At 36.9% G+C, this 18,093-nt stretch overlaps 1 protein-coding gene across 3 annotated transcripts in view; it reads right to left on the bottom strand.

Moving 5' to 3' along the window:
* Window positions 1-818: 818 nt before the first annotated feature.
* Window positions 819-18,093, bottom strand: part of rngtt (RNA guanylyltransferase and 5'-phosphatase) — a 51,777-nt gene continuing 34,502 nt past the window's right edge. For 2 of the 3 annotated variants that reach the window (XM_077586706.1, XM_077586705.1), the window contains 4 exons: window positions 13,720-13,820; window positions 10,288-10,354; window positions 2,919-3,042; window positions 819-1,926 (listed from right to left, as the gene is read on the bottom strand). In XM_077586706.1, the coding sequence (XP_077442832.1) occupies window positions 1,772-1,926; window positions 2,919-3,042; window positions 10,288-10,354; window positions 13,720-13,820 (447 nt within the window). In that variant the 3' untranslated portion in view covers window positions 819-1,771. The remainder of the gene's footprint in view (window positions 1,927-2,918; window positions 3,043-10,287; window positions 10,355-13,719; window positions 13,821-18,093) is intronic. The other variant, XR_013296762.1, reaches the window with a different exon arrangement.

The raw sequence follows: 18,093 nt of genomic DNA on the forward strand, positions 1-18,093 counted from the left end.
GAGGCATATTTCCTTTTTCACATTGATGTTGGGTGTTGAATGGTTAAGTGCAGCACATATTGTGTCAGAAAAAAAATGCAAGAGCGCAGTGATGCATCACGACGGCAAAAAGGTTTCTGAATGCAGCCGGAGCACCTCGGAAGTGCACGTCATCCATCTCTGCTATTACGAGAAGTCGCCTCTGGCACTCCAAGGCAGGACCTTAAAACACACTTGATTTGTTTCAGCCTCCTATATGCTGCACTCCACTGACTTAAATTCACTCAATCCTCCATAGTGCGTGACTAAGCTAGCAGTGTCACCTTTGTCTCAAAATAAACTCACATTCTGCCTCCTACAAAATAACAGATTTCAGACCTATTTTTTTTGCAATTCTATTGTTCCGAGTTAAACCATTTTCTTCACTCTGAACTATACATTATTTTTGGAATATGGATTCATCCGGTAGCTCCTACCACATTTCTTGTTCAAACGGAGCTGAAATACATCATGAGAGCTGACAAGTAAATCAGCTCACTGGACACACTCCAACAATCAACAGGGACAAATCTCTTCCTAGCAGAACAGTCGCCGCTTTGAGGATTTGAATGAGGAAGGGAAGAAGGAATAAGGAATTGTCAACAAGTTCTTCATTCCACATTATCAATTATAGAAATTCAAAATACAAACCTTAATTACTGCATCAGATTGTCCAAAATTCTTCATCTCCCCCAGTAATAATGACATTTTAAAGCATTTGTGTGTTTCTCCAAATCACATAACAAAATATGCATTATGTACCTTTCAAATGTTGACAAAAGTCAATGAGAGAAAAGTCCTTTGTGGTGCAACAGCAGCAATTTACTCTCTGCTCACAAAGCATTATGGAAAATGTCGTACAAAACTCTCCTTCACCTAAGTCAAAGAAAAGAATAACAATTTTGAAACAGTTGAGCAACGTTCAAGTATTTTCATTCAAATCCGTCAAGACCAACCACACTCACAAAAGATACACTATATACATCATTCCGAAGTCTTGTGCTACGACTATGTCTAGAATAAAACTTAAAAAAAATCTACAAAGACAGAGAAAAATAAAATGGGCAAAAAAATAACCTTGTAATGAAGAAAATGTAATTACACTCGTCCAATTGATGAAGCATTGCAAAGACAAAATTTAGGAAATAAAAATGTTTAAAAAAACTGCTAGAATGTGTAATACAGAAGTCAACAGTGGCCAAATGTATAACCCAACTCAAAGTAGGACTTTACAACAGCTTGATTTTTTAAACTTTTCCTTTCGGTTTGTGGAGCGTGTCATCAGTGTTACATCCCCGCCCATCTGTGCCGCCTTTAAAGCTACAGATGGGCATCATTTGGACAACTTGGAGTGCTCACATCCAAGCCAGATCTGTTTTATGTTCTTTCCTTTTCATCCTAAAAATCAAAACCCTGCAAGTTTCAAAAGCAAAGTGGCATCAAGACACTGTTTTTTTTAATGGCGGGTAAATTAAAAACCAATTAAACGAAAATGAAGCTTTCCTGAAAATGGTGGCGTTTTCTCCCCCAATACAAAAAGCCAACTGACCGACTCTAATGGCCCAGGGTCAAAATCAGGGTAATGTAGTTGTTGTTTTTTCTGTCTTAAGAACACATGCAATTAAAACTAGCAAGAAAATAACAAAGAAAATCAAACCTAATGATGTGGACAGGTGGGTAAGTGGATATGAAAGCCTTCAAATATGAATGTCTGTAGAAAATTCCAAAATGGTCCAGCTGAGTTCGCTTGAATCTATTGGATTGACCGGTTAGGTCTCTTCGGAGGGGGAGGGGGCATTAGCTCAGAGTCCGTGTGATGTTTGCGGGCTTGGACTGCTTGAGGACAACGGTCCACATACTCCAACAAGATTTTCTTGGTGACTGGTTCCTGGATGCTTTTACATACCGCTGGGTAAAGACAAGAATGGGAGGCACAACTGTCAAGAAAAGGATGCAGGATATACTTGCTGAAGCTCTCTTGGCGCTATTAATAACACATTCACTTTCACGGATGTTCTCAGCCAGCTTGTCTGTATAATTTGGGTTGGTATCAATGGAATGGAAACAATGGCTTCCTTATTAGTTCAGGTGTTGTATCACTTTGCGATCAGAACAGTAGAAAATTGGGGGATGAATCTTTGTTTGTTAAGGAAGGAAGAAATGCAAACAGGTTTGAAAGTAAGGCATGTGTCAGAAAGATGATTGTTAGATCGAGTATACCACTTAAGCACATTATTTCTACAAATCCAATACACAAACTTTATATAATCTCAATAAAGAAAAAAAATGGATTTAGAGTTAAAATGATTTTTTTAAAGAATCTAGCATTGTGCATGGGGAAAAAAATCTGCCAAAATCCAGATAACGATAGCAAATGTAGCCATAGATATAAGTAGCTACTCTATTGGCCTGCCCGTGATAACATGATGTGGGCATAACTGCAGTCATATCAGTTTAGTCTTCAGATAAACGTTGCTTCTGCCTGCAGAGCCACATGAGTACATCATGAAGACATAAAGCTCAATAGTTTAGACTTACTGTGTCAGTAGACGCTGGTGTACGTAAATTACAAAGGTTAATAATTTGAGTCTGGTGAGAAAAAGCAATGTTTCTGCATTCAACCAAAATCTTTTCATATATTTTCAATGCTGGACGCCTTTGAAAAACATTCAAATAAAAATCAAAACAGTTCAATTCAGCTGTCAATAGATACTAAGCATTGTATCATGCAAACATTTGTCCAATATGAAAGTCTCAATGCTAGAATGAATAGCCCAAACTTAATGAAAGGGTTTTTTTGTGCTTTACTTTTAGGAATGCCCACTTAGTTTTTATTTTATTTTTTTAATCTATATTTTTTAAAGAGCTGCTTGCTCAATAAGCATTGAACTGGTACTCACCCATGGCAGTGTCATAGGAGTTTGGGAAGCTCTTGTCTATCCTCTGCCTCATGAACACCCAGGTGTTGTTGGCGAAGGTGCACTCGATGATCTTGTTGTCATACATTTTGAGCTCTTTCGTGGCCTGCACATATGACACAACACACCACAGCTTTTCATTTCCACGGGGCAGGGCAGACCATTTCAGAATACGGTTCCTATGATTGCCCATTACTCTTATTAGCCAATTATTGCCTTCTGCAAGAGAGTGAGTTCCATCTGGCTTTGAGCACAAGGCATCATTTGAATGTAATAAATGTAATTCACTAACTGCAATGACAATGGTGTTAAAAAGACATTAAATATCCATTACCATTATAGATTATATTGGCACAGGCGGCCGCTATTCAACTTTGGAAAAACAGAGTGCACATATGGGTTATCACTATTCTAAACAGAAACAGTGAGTAGTACCCTTTATTTCTTCAAAAGTGCGATGCACCGAGGTATAAATTTATTTCCTACTATAATTTTGTTTTATTCAGAATTATACCCTCTCTAGTTTAGTGATTTTGAATTAGTTTTCAGAGTGGAACCGCTGGTTTTTGGTTTTTTTTCTTGAAATTCTATATCAAAATGTGGATATTTTAGCTTATTTTTTCACAAGCTGGGTTATTTGTTAAGCAAATGACCTCAATTGGAGGGGAGACCATTTCAGTATATGAGAAATTACTGACTAATAACAGAATACAAATAGAATAGAATGAAAAGGCTGAACGATAACAAGAATTCCTGTCAGGAAACTACATTTTGTGGACCTCAAATTACTATCATCGACCACACTTTCGAATATCCCAACTGAATCACTTTGGTTTGCAATCTTCGAGGTTGCAAAAGGAAATAACATTGTCACAAACCCAACTGTGATGATGGAGTAGGCCACCTTCACGAAGTTCAAAAACTCCGACGCATAAAACAACATCCAGTCAGTTGCCTGGCTACACGATGCATTTGTGTGAAGGCGAACTGATTCTGCCCGACCAGTTAAGCAGAACTCAACACTAAAACGATGCCAGGGACACCTACTACTGAATTTATGAGACAAAATGCTACTTTAGCAAAACCTTAGACTAACAAAAAATATTCCATCATTCATTTATACAATGATCATTTTCATTGCTCAAGTTAAGGAGCTTCAACATTTTAGTTTATGATACATCTATCGGGTTTCCTTGATCAAATCATCTTAAAAAATCCCAGCAAAATTGAAGCTATTGTAATGTGGGCAGTGTCTTCCATTCTGGGATTTAGTTTAGTTTTTACAAGACAATCTTTATGGCTTAATGAAGCGAAACAGACTTATCAGTTGCGCTCCAACTTAATGCAGTGGGATGATATAACAAACAACAGATGAGTTCTCCAGGATGTGGCGCTTAGAGTTGATATATCCCTCACTGAATTGTGTCCGCATGTTTTATCTGAAAACAATCAGTTTGAAATCCGTGCAAGGCGTAGCTATTCAGGCTTTAAAATTGCAGTGTGAAAATATTTTCATGGCACATTTCTACAGCAGCAACTTAGGCTTTGTCATGATAACTTAGGATCACCATCGTAGACCAAGGGAACGGCACTGGTGTAATTCCTTAACTCAACAGCAAAGACAGCTGAACGGCATGATGTCCAAGTTCACAGTGACATTCAACAAAGGTCAGGCAAGGAAAAACTGCCAAGAACGATATAGAGTTTGGCAGGATTGTAGAATCCTACACAAGGACCTGATCGTTCCTGGTGTGTGTGGGGCATCTGGGCTGACAGCGGGGGCGCCACAAATATCACACAGGAAGCTAGAAAGAGTGTGAGGGAGATTGATGGAGAACACAAGCCGCAGTGCCAAGTTCTATCATGTGCAGTTGAGACATGCAAATTAACAAGCCTTAATAGTGGGTGAAGGACATATTGGCAAGTACATTTACATGCACAACTAAGGAGCTAAAGCAATTGCTAGTGATGTGTTGTCTGAGATTTATTAGTCTTAGAGTACTATATTACAATACAATAAACTCTGAACATTGGCAACAAACATGGCAGCTTTACATCTCTGCCTTTTTTACATGTATATTTTATATTTTGTTGGTCGCCCTCTTTAAAGTTAATTTATTTTACATTAAGGATCAACTTCATTAGTGGGTCTTTTACCTTATTAGGTCGGTCGAAATTCAGCTTGCTGTTCAGAAATTTAGATCTAGGAATGAGTGACTTTTAGCTCAGGCGGTTTAATTAAGTTTCTTTGATAATGTGATTCAGACTTGTGCAGTTAAAACCCCCAGCAATACTATATGTGCTAAACTGGAGAATTGGTGTGATATTATCACACCATAATAAGTGCAACATAGTATTGTACTGTACTGTAGCGCGTGTATACCAACAAATGCATTTGTAAATGCAGTGTACATTTCTGTCATTTTTCATTTATGTATTTGGTTTTAATCACTTAACATGGTGTTTAGCTCCACTTTTACTCAGGGAAATCCAAACCAAATTAAATTTTGCCATTGGAGGAAACATACGTTTTATAATCCAGAATTCATCACACCAATTTAATGATTTTTTTCCCTAAAATTCATGAAGTTCTCATTTTTTTGCAACAGAATAAATAAATCAAATTTATTTAGAAAATGCTAATTCCTAACAGCAGTCATATCAATTACACATTGAGCAGGTAAATAACCAAACTCCCATACTATATGTATATACTGTATTTATTTATCATATATATTTCACCCTTCTGCAAAACCTACCATTTTAAAATGATTTTTCATTTACTCTGGGTTTATATTCATTTGTTGGATTATCTTAATAAATAAAGTTGATACATTATCCATAAAAACTAATGCCATATGAGAAAAAATGCCAATACATTTTTACATGTACAGGCACTGTATCTAAAAAGGCCATATAAATGAACACTTTGCAACAGCAGCAAGGACAAAAACACCCTCTAAGAAAGAAAATTCGAACAAAATACAGGGCAGAGAGGGGGACGAGACTTTCTGAGAGCTCTGCCCAGCATGATGGCAGACAAGTGAAGGGCAGTACAGTCAGGCTACAGGCTGAGTTTCTTCCTGCTGGTGTAGGTCGACTTGTTGGCTGCCACTTTTTTCCCGACAACTGGTGCTTAATCTGTCCAAATCTGTCTCATTATGGTGTGTGCTACTAGAATTTGGATGGATTGGCAGGCGAATAATTTTGGATCTACTGCCGCACTACTGCTGATCAAAAACACTATACTTTACACGGTTTATATTCAAGATAGATGAGACCTAGAGTTATTTTGACTTGCATTCGAGTCTAATCACATCACTGCGTTAATGCCTTGTGCCTTTCCAAAAAGGGAGGGAAAAAAAGCGGGTAAAATTTGCCTTCATCTGGAAATTTTCCTGCACAAAAAGCTTCCTTAATACCTGCTAATGTCCATGTCCGTATCTGTCTGTCATTTTTTTTTGCTGAAATTCTTAAGAATGAAGGGTCTAAATTCTGCATCCTTAAAAAAAGGTTCATTCACCTTTGAGCAAGACCCTGACAGCTTCATAGGATAACAACTGCCTGTCACATTGCAACCTTGTCTCTATCTGTCTGCCTCTCAATGTGGATGAACTCATTGGCATGTCACTCGCTCGCAGTGTGAAAGGAGCACAGTCCCCCTGAATACTTCACCGACCTATACGCCACAAAACTATCAGACGCATATCCTGTCAGGAATGTTGTCATCAGGAAAATAGCTCTAAAATGAATATAACAATTATCCTAAATGGGAGAAATGGAATTAAGTTGTTGAATTGAGTTCACGCTCCATTGAAAGTCACGCCTTTCTGTTCATGATCTTAATTGCAAAAATGGTACTACAACAAACACATTAACAAGATCTAATTGATGATGTTGGGGTAGCGTAATGTTGCGCTACTGCAGAATCAAAAGAGACAACATATTTCAGAGGGGCGTTCAGCACTAGGGTTTACTATTTATAGAATTATCACAGTTCAGAGTAAGGGTTATTGACATTAATTGGAGATTGCTTTTTACTCGTTTAACATGTTAATGTTCCATTAAATTCTAATGTATGTTTGTGAAAATGACAGAAAAATTATTGATTGGTGATACTACTTCAAAATGAGGCATACATAGTTCATTTAGAACATTGGCTTGAGACACCAAATATGGATCATTGCTTTATTCAGTAAATATCCCTAGTGTGCTTGAGACGGGCTAGATTTATAATACTTTTGGGGCATAAGACTCATAATAACAATTTCCTGCGCTTCTTTGGCCCCCTGAATTGAGTAGTTTCTGTCGACAGGGCAATGTTAAGTACAAAAGTGTACTGGAAAGTATAATTTATTTATTTTTTCTTCTACCATGAACAAAAGATGTAACATTACTCTAATTGCTATTAGAAAAATCCTAATTATCTAAATCGCAAAGGTGAGTTTTGCATATTGGTTCTCATGTGCTAAATATAATTTACCAAAAGCGTGCTTACATCTTATTATTTTCATTTTGTGGCCTATTCAACCTTAACCGAGGTCAGTTTCCAGATGCCAAGCTGTATTATAGTGTAATTATATTTTAGCTTCATCTTTGCACTCTACATTCAAAGATTCCATTCCAGTTAACTCCAGCCAAGGCAAGAAGCTCAATGCTATATTACTTGCGCTTCATCAAGTTTAGATGGATTTGGATAGATTAAGCCCTCTTAAATGATCTTGCCAATGGCTTCATCTGAATCGATAGATACAGATATCCAGGGGACTGTTACATTAGTGATTTTGGATTTTAACGTTTCAAATGTGCAATCTCTACCTAGTGCAGTGAACACTTCCAAGTGAGGACTATTCCGCACAGAGGTCGCAAATGGTGTACTCAATCATTTTCTTGTGGACTTACATTCAGTATGACAACTGCTGTACACAGCAACCTCACTTTAACCTTGGGTTGCAACAAACCTAAACAGTAGAAATTGGACGACTCTATATACAATTCAAGGTTAGATGGATGCAAGGCGATTTGAAGTGTTTCAGTCAAAATACGACATAAAAATATTAGTATTAAGGATAAAAACTGAACAACAAAGTCAGGCAAACAACATCTCAGTCCGATAAATATTATCATACTCTCGAAAATAATAAAATACAATGTGAAAACAATGCACTTAGATATCCGCAATCTTCAATTTTAAATGACACAAAATGGTTTAGCCCCTACAGTTGTCTCCAACTCGATTTCAAACTGGGTCACCTCATGTGACGTATTGCCCTACTTACAATGCACGTAAACACACCTGACTGCAACAGCATTAATTTAAGTCAGCCTGTTGATCAAAATCCTCATTACTAATTTGCTCATGCACCTAAAAATGAATGACCCAGCCAGTGAGGAATTACCCAATTAAAAAAAAATACATGATTGGCATTTTTTTGGTAGTTTACAAGTGAATCTTGCTGAGCAAGTTCAAACTCTCAGAGTTTCGGAGCACCATCAAAAGGAACCAGGACAATGATGAGATGCTTTTATCCTAATTTCCAGTGTTTAAATCGGTCTGCCAACTTTCAAATTATGAGCTTCACATTTCCATTTCATGCCAAGATTTTTATAGGCTGTGTATCAGGAAATGGAGCAGATCTGAAGTAGGAAAATGAGTACGAATAATTAGCAAGACTAATTCACCCCCCTTTCTAGAGTTTCATTAGCATGTTCGAGGCAACATATATCAAAAAGACAACCGAGGTGACAGTAAGTCAGCTCCAAACAGTTAATCATAAACTGTATTTTCTCCTGTCTTTGCTGGGAGCATTTACTAAATATAGAAAAGTCCAGCTGTCCTTGAGAGATAAGGCATTTGTTGCAATATTTTATGCACTTATACATCTCACAATCTTAAAGATGTCTCTATATATGAAGTATACTTTCCAGAGTGTCTGTTTAAAATGAAATTTTCCCTAAATGAATTATAATCAAGTTAAAAAGAAAACAATACACTAAAATGCTTTCAGCAACAGTCTGTGGGGTTGGAAAAGTGATAATTATGGATGCAAATAACTAACACTGTCTATGTAGCATAAGATCCTCTTTAATAGTGTGCTGTGACCTAAAATGGAAACTTAGACTTTTCTTGTATCACATGTGCTGTTTTTGCTAGAAATTGAATTGGCAACAAACAACTCATGTTCAACATGTAAAACTTGAATGTCCTTGTGTGCATAAAAGTGTTTTGGAACTGACGTTTGGAGGGAAAAAGCATTTGCTACTTCTATTGAATAAGAATGAGTCATGTGACTTGTTTGAAAACAACAGGGAGCATGAAAGCAAATAATCATTTGGCACAGTGGCTTTTTTTTTAAAACAGACTGCTGAGGGCTCCCTCGTTGAAATCACAGTGATAGAAGCAGACAGTTGGATAATCACTTTTCGAATGCATCTCTGAACCATAACTTTGACTATTTTAGGCTTTCACATCGATTACCGAGCACCAAATACATTTAGTAACTGAAATGTTACTTGAAGTTTACTTAAGATTTTGGTCATGCGGTTTCCAACACAACCGCAGCATCTTATATCCCCTTTGAGCACAGGTCAATGCTAGTTCAAATGTAGAGGAAATGACTGTGCCACTGTAACAGTAGGTCAAAGGACATATGTCACAGTTTGAATGAATCGCACTGTACATAACTGGACAATAACAACATTGTTTCCAGTTCGAGCACTGCAAATAAATGTGCTCCATCTTTTGAAAAAGGTGCATTTAGCAAAGTTGGAGGGCTTTGCTATCTATTTTGCAGATAAGATTCCTCTTTGAGTCAGAGGTTCATACGGGTTATTTATTGTTCTGAAAGTGTCAATAAATGGGGGAAAAAAGTTTAATAGTGTCGTGGTATGTTCTTGACTTCAGTGCGTGTCACAGGACATTATATTAAAATAGATTGTGAAGAAATGTCACCAATTTCATTTACGACAACTTGCCAGGATTTAGATGACGAGCATGTCTAAAAATACCAAAAGACTGCTTTAATAAGAAAAAAAAGAATAGTACAAGATGGCATTCATTAGTGGATGGCAAGTGGGAATATTGAGAGGGCTGTGGGCTACATAAAATGGAATTCCATTAAAATAAAAACTAATTATGCATTAAAATGCGGCCAAATAAATTAATTGAAATAGACGACTGGTGTCATCTATAACGCAAATTAATGCCTGATTTTTATTTTTATTTTTTTGCAGCTAATGTGAAAGAGCCGAGTCATTGCTTTGACAACTGACAAAATACCCATGTTTGCCATCCTGTATGTCGCCTTTATTTTTGGAAGCTGTGGAATTTATATAAAGCAGATTCTCTCACCTTCATCTGTGCAAAGGGCCTGTCACAATTACCGACATACAGAAAGCCGACAGTCTGCGGCAGCAACCTGCAAAGAGAAAAAGGAACATGCTTAACAGTGTCCCAAAAATCCACCACACAAGTATCTTGAGTGGTAATAATAGCATGAAGATATTGTCACAATGCATCCATTTTTCAGCTCGTAACAGAATGACAGAAATATGATATTGCACCCCCGTGAGCCCTTCTGTCTGAGTACACAGCTCGAGGTGCATAGAAAACGAATTATGAACACAATCAAAGGCGGGAGCGAGATAAATTGGACACAAATGTAGAGAATGGAAAATAACATGGTAATCAGAACGTTCCAAGTGAGACCATGAGCTGTTGGAACGATTCATTCAAACCATCATGAGTTTTATTTGTATCTGAGCGTATGTAAGTGCACGATGATGGTGTCAGTGCAGTATTTCTGTCTCGTCCCTGAGATGAAATCCAACAGATGTCTTAATCACACACTGCTTCAGTTGCCCTCCCAAACACCCCCAACCTAAGAACATTCAAGCCCAATTAAGAATGAAATTTCATGAGCGAGCTTCTGTTTTATTTTTGTTAACAAACCACAGAGTGGGAACAAAGGGGTTATTGTTACTCATTGAAATCTCAAACTATAGTGCAGCTCTAGTAAATTTAATTCAGAGATAGAGAAGAAATGGGAGACTGTCACCCCACCCCTTCGCCCCATGCCATATAATAACACCAAACAGAGAGACAGAGAGGAAGGAAGGAGTGAAAAAGAGCTAAATTGCCATGCTCCAGTAATGGAAACATGCATCTATCCTTTCGCGTCATTGTTCTATTAATACGACTGACTAACAAATGTGTTAGGAGGAAAAATAGAAAAATAAGGACTGCTGATTTAGTTGTGCCTCAGTGAAATGAAATAACTTTGCCGAAAAGTCCAGATAAAATATAATACAATTTGCAACCTTCGAAAAAAAAGACTGAAATGTAAAGTTAAGATGTCAGTTGATGTTTTTGGCATAATACATTATTTATAAACATATTAGTCAAGTTTTAGTCTATAGATATGCCAAAGATTTCAGACAGTAAATATTCAAAGGTTTTAGATTAGTTTCAGCATGTCGCGTGACCAAAATGGGCTCGAAATAAACGCGTAGCAAAAGATATAGTTTAAAGTAATTGCTCTAAATTTCATTCAGTAACAACCTTGCTGGAAAACAAATTATTTCAGAGGCAAGCCCATAAACCTTTAAAGAGCTTTTAACAAACCAGCTCAAGCATGACTATTTGATAAAACCCAATTAAAAGTATCTGACAAGGGTTAAGGATGGTAGGTGGACCCGTAACAAAAGTGTGGACGGAGATCGTTTATGGACACTCAAGTCCCTCCACAATCATGAAAGGAGAAACAAGCCTCTCAAAGGCCAGTTAAAGGAAGCCATTTTCCATTCTTTTGAAAACATTGCACACCACGGAATCAATTTATCCCCCATTTAAAACGCCCATGCAGTACTTTTGGCACTGCTGCATTCCATTTTGAATAGCTGCTACTTTACATTTTCTCTTTCACTTCTCTATTCCTTCCAGCATATAATAATGACAGTGCCTTTGTGCCTGTATTTTAGAGACAGACCTGCAAGGCAAAGACGTGCTGAAGGATTGATTGTGTGGGCTGTTACCTCCTCATCTGTCTGCCTATCTCTCTGTTTTGCTCAGATGGGAACTGAGGAGGGACTTGAAAATCCAAGATGGTGTGAGGTCTGATGATGGCGTCTGCCAATGAATTCGTCTATCGGGGGGGGGGGAAGTATCACGACTCTTTCAAATAGCAAAAACAATGGCGCTCTGTGTTCTCCCACCCACAGAGCACAAGATGCGACTTTGATACAGAAAGAGTGACTGTGATCCTGCCAATCTGTTGACGGGGAATGATGCCGGGGCTCAGTCATCAGGGTCACCTGGTCCTCAGAGGAGGAGGCTGCGTGACCAAGTCTGCTGTGATGTGTCTGTTTAAGGGCACTCGCACACAGCCTTTACACGATGTGTCACATCCAAGCACAGAGCACAGTGACCAGACACGAGAGGAAAAAAGTATAGCCCTGTGAGCTATTATTCGTGTTAGTGTAGCTGGTCACAGATGGATTTTCAGCGCACTATTCAACATAATGGGATTCCAGCATTTGGTAATTATCATGTACAGACAAAGGTACAGCATGTCCAACAAAAATGGGAAAAGTTCAATGCTGGCCAAAATGGCCACAAATGAAAAGCCATGGGCTTTTGGGGGGGGAAGTGATAGGATTTCCTCACTTAAACGGCAGGACAGTGATGGACAAATACACCATGCAGAAAGAAATAATCAACTGTCCTCCTTGATGCTGCCTCAATGGCACATAAAGATGGCAGCCATAGCACAGGGTTCATTTTAATTTCTACGTGGGATTCACCATCTAATTCTTATTGTCTAATGGCTACGAAAGCAAGCAAAAATGATGGAAAATGAACGAATATTTGACTTGTTTTGTTACGTTGTCACAAAAAAACTTGTTGAAAAGGTTACCTCCAAAATCTCCACATTTTAAGTAAACAGAACATGTTAAGTAAGCAAAGATCAACATTTTAATAAAACGCATTTCTGGTAATTAAGCAAAATTTGAAATTGCAATTAGCTAAACAGACCTTATTGTACGCAAACAACTTATATAATTTACATTATATTACACATATCCCTTGAATTCTAAATATTTTAGCCGTTATCAAAAATGGAACTACAAAGCAGAATTATTCCCCATCGTCAAAGAGGCCCTTGATTATTTGTAAACACTGCAAATTTCTATGATGTTAAATCGACTACAGCGTGCAAGAAATCACCAGGCATACATCAGTCATCTTTTGTTGCACCGTGCATATTCTTTGTTAATTAGATTTATTATCTTTCTTTTCCACTTCCAAAAATATTCGCTTCCAATCTATAACCTTTTTACTCATGCACACAACAAACATAGAAAATCTCCAACTACCTGCAAGGGAATGATTGCTTTTTACACCAGTCTATAACGGTGGTCGGGGACACAAAGTTAAGCACCTCTGCATCTGAATAATTCATGTTGCCGAGGATGATGACCGCAAAATGGGAGAAAACATGGAGGGTAGCAGTGCTCTTTGCACTTAAAGCTTCTGAGAGCAAATCTTCTGTGGGGATATGGTAAAAGGAAGGAGCTTTGCAAACTGTTGCAGCTTTTCCATAAGAGGAATTGCTCTCCTTGGCAATGAAAAAGAAGGGAGGCATTGAGAAATAACCTAAGCTTAATGTCAGTTTCATTTCTTGTTGGTGTAAAGCATCTTTTTGACGGTGAATGACACAGCGAGAACAGTGTACCAACAGTACAAATACATACACCAGTTTGAGAGATATACTGTTTTACATACCCTTCTCCTCCGACTTTTGTGATCTTCAAGCGAAAATCCACTGAATTAAGATTGGGGGGCTTCCATTTCAGGATGTCATCACATCTCCCAGGCTTGTATCTCTGGTGACCGATACAAAAAGAATGGAAATGTGCTTGGATTAATATAGTGTAGAAAGAAAAGAGTATACACATTCTTTGTAAAAACCAATGTTTTATAGCCCAATCCGATGGATTACATATTCAGCATGTTTTCATAGCAGTATTTTAAAATATGGTTGATTAAAATTTTATGACTTGAGCTTCAAACCTTATTCAGCACTGATCAATGATAAATTAAGATTTATGGCATTGCGGTTTTGTTGCTTAAATCATTTATTCTCAAGAAATGTGCCTTGACAGAAGAGCGCTCCATGAGATATCACCAGGAGACAGGAGAAATTGGATTCATCTTTCCACCCCGAAAAGTAATATTTATAAAATAGAAATCTGTCTGCAGCCCTCTATTTATTTTCTCCTAATCTAGCCCTGCAATTAGTGACAGGCACAACAATTTATACAGGTCCTTTATTAAATTGCAGAAGGAGCAATAAATCTGTGTACCCATCTGTTGCTATTCATAGAACAGAATAAGGCTTCTTATGAGTATCAGCTTTGTGTTCAATTATTGTGTTTCTGGGGTCAATAAAAGTTGGAAACCACTGGCTTAGAAAATGAATGAAAACAGTTTGTTATATTTGATAGGTCAATTCCTTAATATCTCGGTCCAATGAGTTGTGGAACAAAAACATTTGTGTTATTATTTTTCATGGTATTTTCAAAATGGTTAATGTGTTAAATAATGTGGGGAACATTTAGTTTTAAAACTGCAGCAATCAATCGTTTTTAGGTCAATGTTGTGGATGATAGTAGGGCTTTGCAATCATACATTCTGGATGAAAATAAAAGAAAACACTCATCTGTAGCTCCTTCAAAAAAGCATGCTCACTTATTCATGTCATTTTATTTTTTTCAATACTATTTTCACCCCAATTTATATAGAACTGGTTAAGGATTTTTTTAAGGGCCGAGTATAAGATTATCATCATTTTCATCTATGTAGATAATCTGGGAATACAATTGTTCCCTATTCATGAGTTAACCATAAAAATGGTAACCACAACAGAATGAATGATATATATATAGCTAAGTATAATTAGAGTAAAAATTTGAAAACCACAAGTGAAAAAAAAAGACAATTATCATCAGACTTTTAGTTTTTGTCAGTAAAAAACAATTGGGGTAGGATGCTCAATTTTTCTTGTTGAGTAAAACTACATAAATGAAGTTTACTTTCATCTTCTACTTGCACTGTCACTTTTCTTTATCTTCTTCATTTATCCTCTTTATCTGTAATCTCTTTTCTCTTGTGTAAAAATACTGAAATTAAAAGGTACCTTTTATAAAGAAAGTGTTTTTTTGCAAACCATGAATGAATCTAAAACGATTTTATAGAAACACAATTCCCAAGTGCGTAACTAAATACTAACTCAAAATAGAAACAGACATCTGCACATGGGTGATAAATTAGAATAGCATCTTTACCACAAAAGCATGCCGATTGGGTTTCCCTATAAGAACCAAAAGTCTTTGACAGCTACGTATGAGGGAAACAAATGCATGATAACAGATTTGACAGCTGTTTTAGTGGAGCTACCAATATAAAGTCCTAGGGAATATCAATGCAATTGAATGACGGCAGGTCAAGGCATGATTTTCATGCAAGTGAGAGTTCTTTTCACTTACTGAAGACAAAATTGACAGCAACAAGACATGGCAGCAGTAAGTAGGTTAGAAGCAGCAAAGATGCCAAGTCCACATATAAAAAGCTGTTTACGTCTTAAATGGTGATTCATCTCAACTCCAATATATTTATATTAAATCACTTTCCACGCAGTCAAAGTACTTACACTAATAAAACATTTTTCCCTTGAGTCGTTACTGTTATGCTAATTCGTTGTTCGGTTTCTGTTAACACGTTATTTGGTATTGGCATAAATCTGAATTCCTATTTCATTACGAAACAAAAAAAAAACACTTGGATAAGCATGATGCTGGTATAAATGGGACCATTTTAACTAGAAAAGGTTACCATGAAAACAGGCTAAATTTTAGTTACACAACTGTGAGTTATATAAAAAAAAAGACATTTACTAGTGCAAATCCAATACTGTCGGTGGGAACTAAATTGTAACCCTTCCTTGGAGTTACCGTAGGGAAATAAATAACATTGGGGGAGGGAGATTGTATACTCGAAGCTGGAGAGTGCAGCAAACATAGAGGGTGACAAGCTATTGAACGGCTGCAGATCAGAGATTTGTTGCCCCCTTTTAAGTCCTGAAATAGCTTGGCTGTATTTGATCCTTTACAATTGATATTTGTGCAGAAAGAGAGAGGGTCCTGTGATTTCCACTTTTGCCGCAGGAAAGGGAGAAAAAAAATATATATATAAAAAAAGGAAACATCTAGAACAACTGTGACATAATCTTAAAACATGAATGTGCTTTACATAATCCCATATTCGATGATTCATATTTAAAGCATTTGAGCAGAGTAAGAATTCTAATGCTCCTCATCTTGTGTTTAAGTTATCACACATGGCATTTTGGGGTAGTGCACAATATGATTCTTTTAAAAAGTTTATGACATAAGAGAAGGAATATATATTTAACCCAAAATCCAACATAAAAAAAGTTGTAATTTCAAGCAGTGAGAGCAGAGAGGCAATCTTCCATTTTTATAGTTGCCATCTGTGCTAAAGGTCCGACTATAGAATCCAAATGTTGCCACAGATCACTCCACAAAGAGTACATATTCCAATGAGTCTCTGTGGTGTCTCTGATAAGACTCGCGCCACGGCTGCAGTAAAAACCTTTGTGCTAATATTAATGGACATTCACAGCAGTGAGACCTTGCTGAGATTAACGCTGAGGCTTAATCTCATTCACACAAAAAGATTAACATTACATCTGGTGTGAAAAGCAACAAAGCCCAAGGAGTTTGAAAGTGACTGGAGTGCTGTGAAGGGCTTGCTACTTTATCCTTCTTTTTTTTTTAACCGTAAAATGTTGTGGTAGGGACCGTAAACAGTCAAGGACGGACTCTGCCTACAAGCCATAAATAGCTGGGAAGGGCTCCAGCAACCCTCGTGCAAATAAATCAAACGGATAATGAATGAATGAGTGAACAATTCCATGGTTTATATATAAAAACAAAAATTGAATTGTCAAGAAGAAAACATTAAAACAATATACCTTTGAGGAAACATTAAGAACGAATAACAATGCATTAAAACTATTCAATGACCCTTTATAAATCAAAAACTTAACGTCATTAGTATTTGAAACATTGAGGAAATTTAGGACTGAAATATATAGTACTTTGGGTGGAAGCCATAAATATAACTTGGATGCCTATAAGCAATTTTCAAATTATCTTTCAAAAAGTAGAAATAACTCTGTTGGTCATATTAAAAAAATGTCCCAAAATAATAACTAATGTATTTAAGAAACTATGATTAATAGCATCCTTAAAATTCACACTGTGAGAGTGATCAAAACTATCCATTATTGTTTTTGCAAGTTTATTATATATTATATACCAGTAGTTGCTATAACAGAGCAAAAGTGACATAATTTAGCAGTGGAGGACAGTCGTGAAAAAGTGTCTGTAAGGATTGCAATATTTTATAATCTTCCGAATTCTCTAAACACAATGGAACTCCAGAGGGAGTATGTGTTTCCATGGTGAGTATAAAACATTCACTCTGGGGGGGTTGACATTAAGAGCTTCCCAACAGTCCAACATTGTGGCTCCTACTGTGAAATGCTTGTTACAAATAAATGTGTATTTATAGAAGCAGAAGGATCGGCCTCCAAGCCGATCAATAAACCACCTTAAAGTAAAAGGTAAAAAATGACATCCATCTGAATGAGAGCATTTATTAAGTGACTGAAAATTGTGATAAATTGCCACTTAATCTAAAAGCCATCAACTTCAAGAAGTATTCTGTTATTTTATTCTTATCCATGCATGGATAAGCAAGCCATCTGTACTTTACTGTATGTTTGAGAGATGGCAATGGGCAGTGGGCCATAATGACTTGCCAAAATACGCACAAGCCAAGGAAAAATTGCAAAAATAAAATTCTTCCCTAAAACATACTAAATCGTGGTAATGCTTTTGAATATAATTTTTAAAAAGAATGTAGTTTTACTGTATCAAGTCCAGGAATGTGCTACATATTCAGAAACAGGTGCATAAACAGGTGTTGTATGAGAATTTGACAAAGCAGAAAATTGCCTATTCCAAGAAACAACCTTACAATACTGCTGATTCTCCCACAACTAGCATTATA

The sequence above is a fragment of the Stigmatopora argus genome, chromosome 19, assembly GCF_051989625.1.
Source record: "Stigmatopora argus isolate UIUO_Sarg chromosome 19, RoL_Sarg_1.0, whole genome shotgun sequence".
NCBI classification, from domain to species: Eukaryota; Metazoa; Chordata; class Actinopteri; order Syngnathiformes; family Syngnathidae; genus Stigmatopora; species Stigmatopora argus.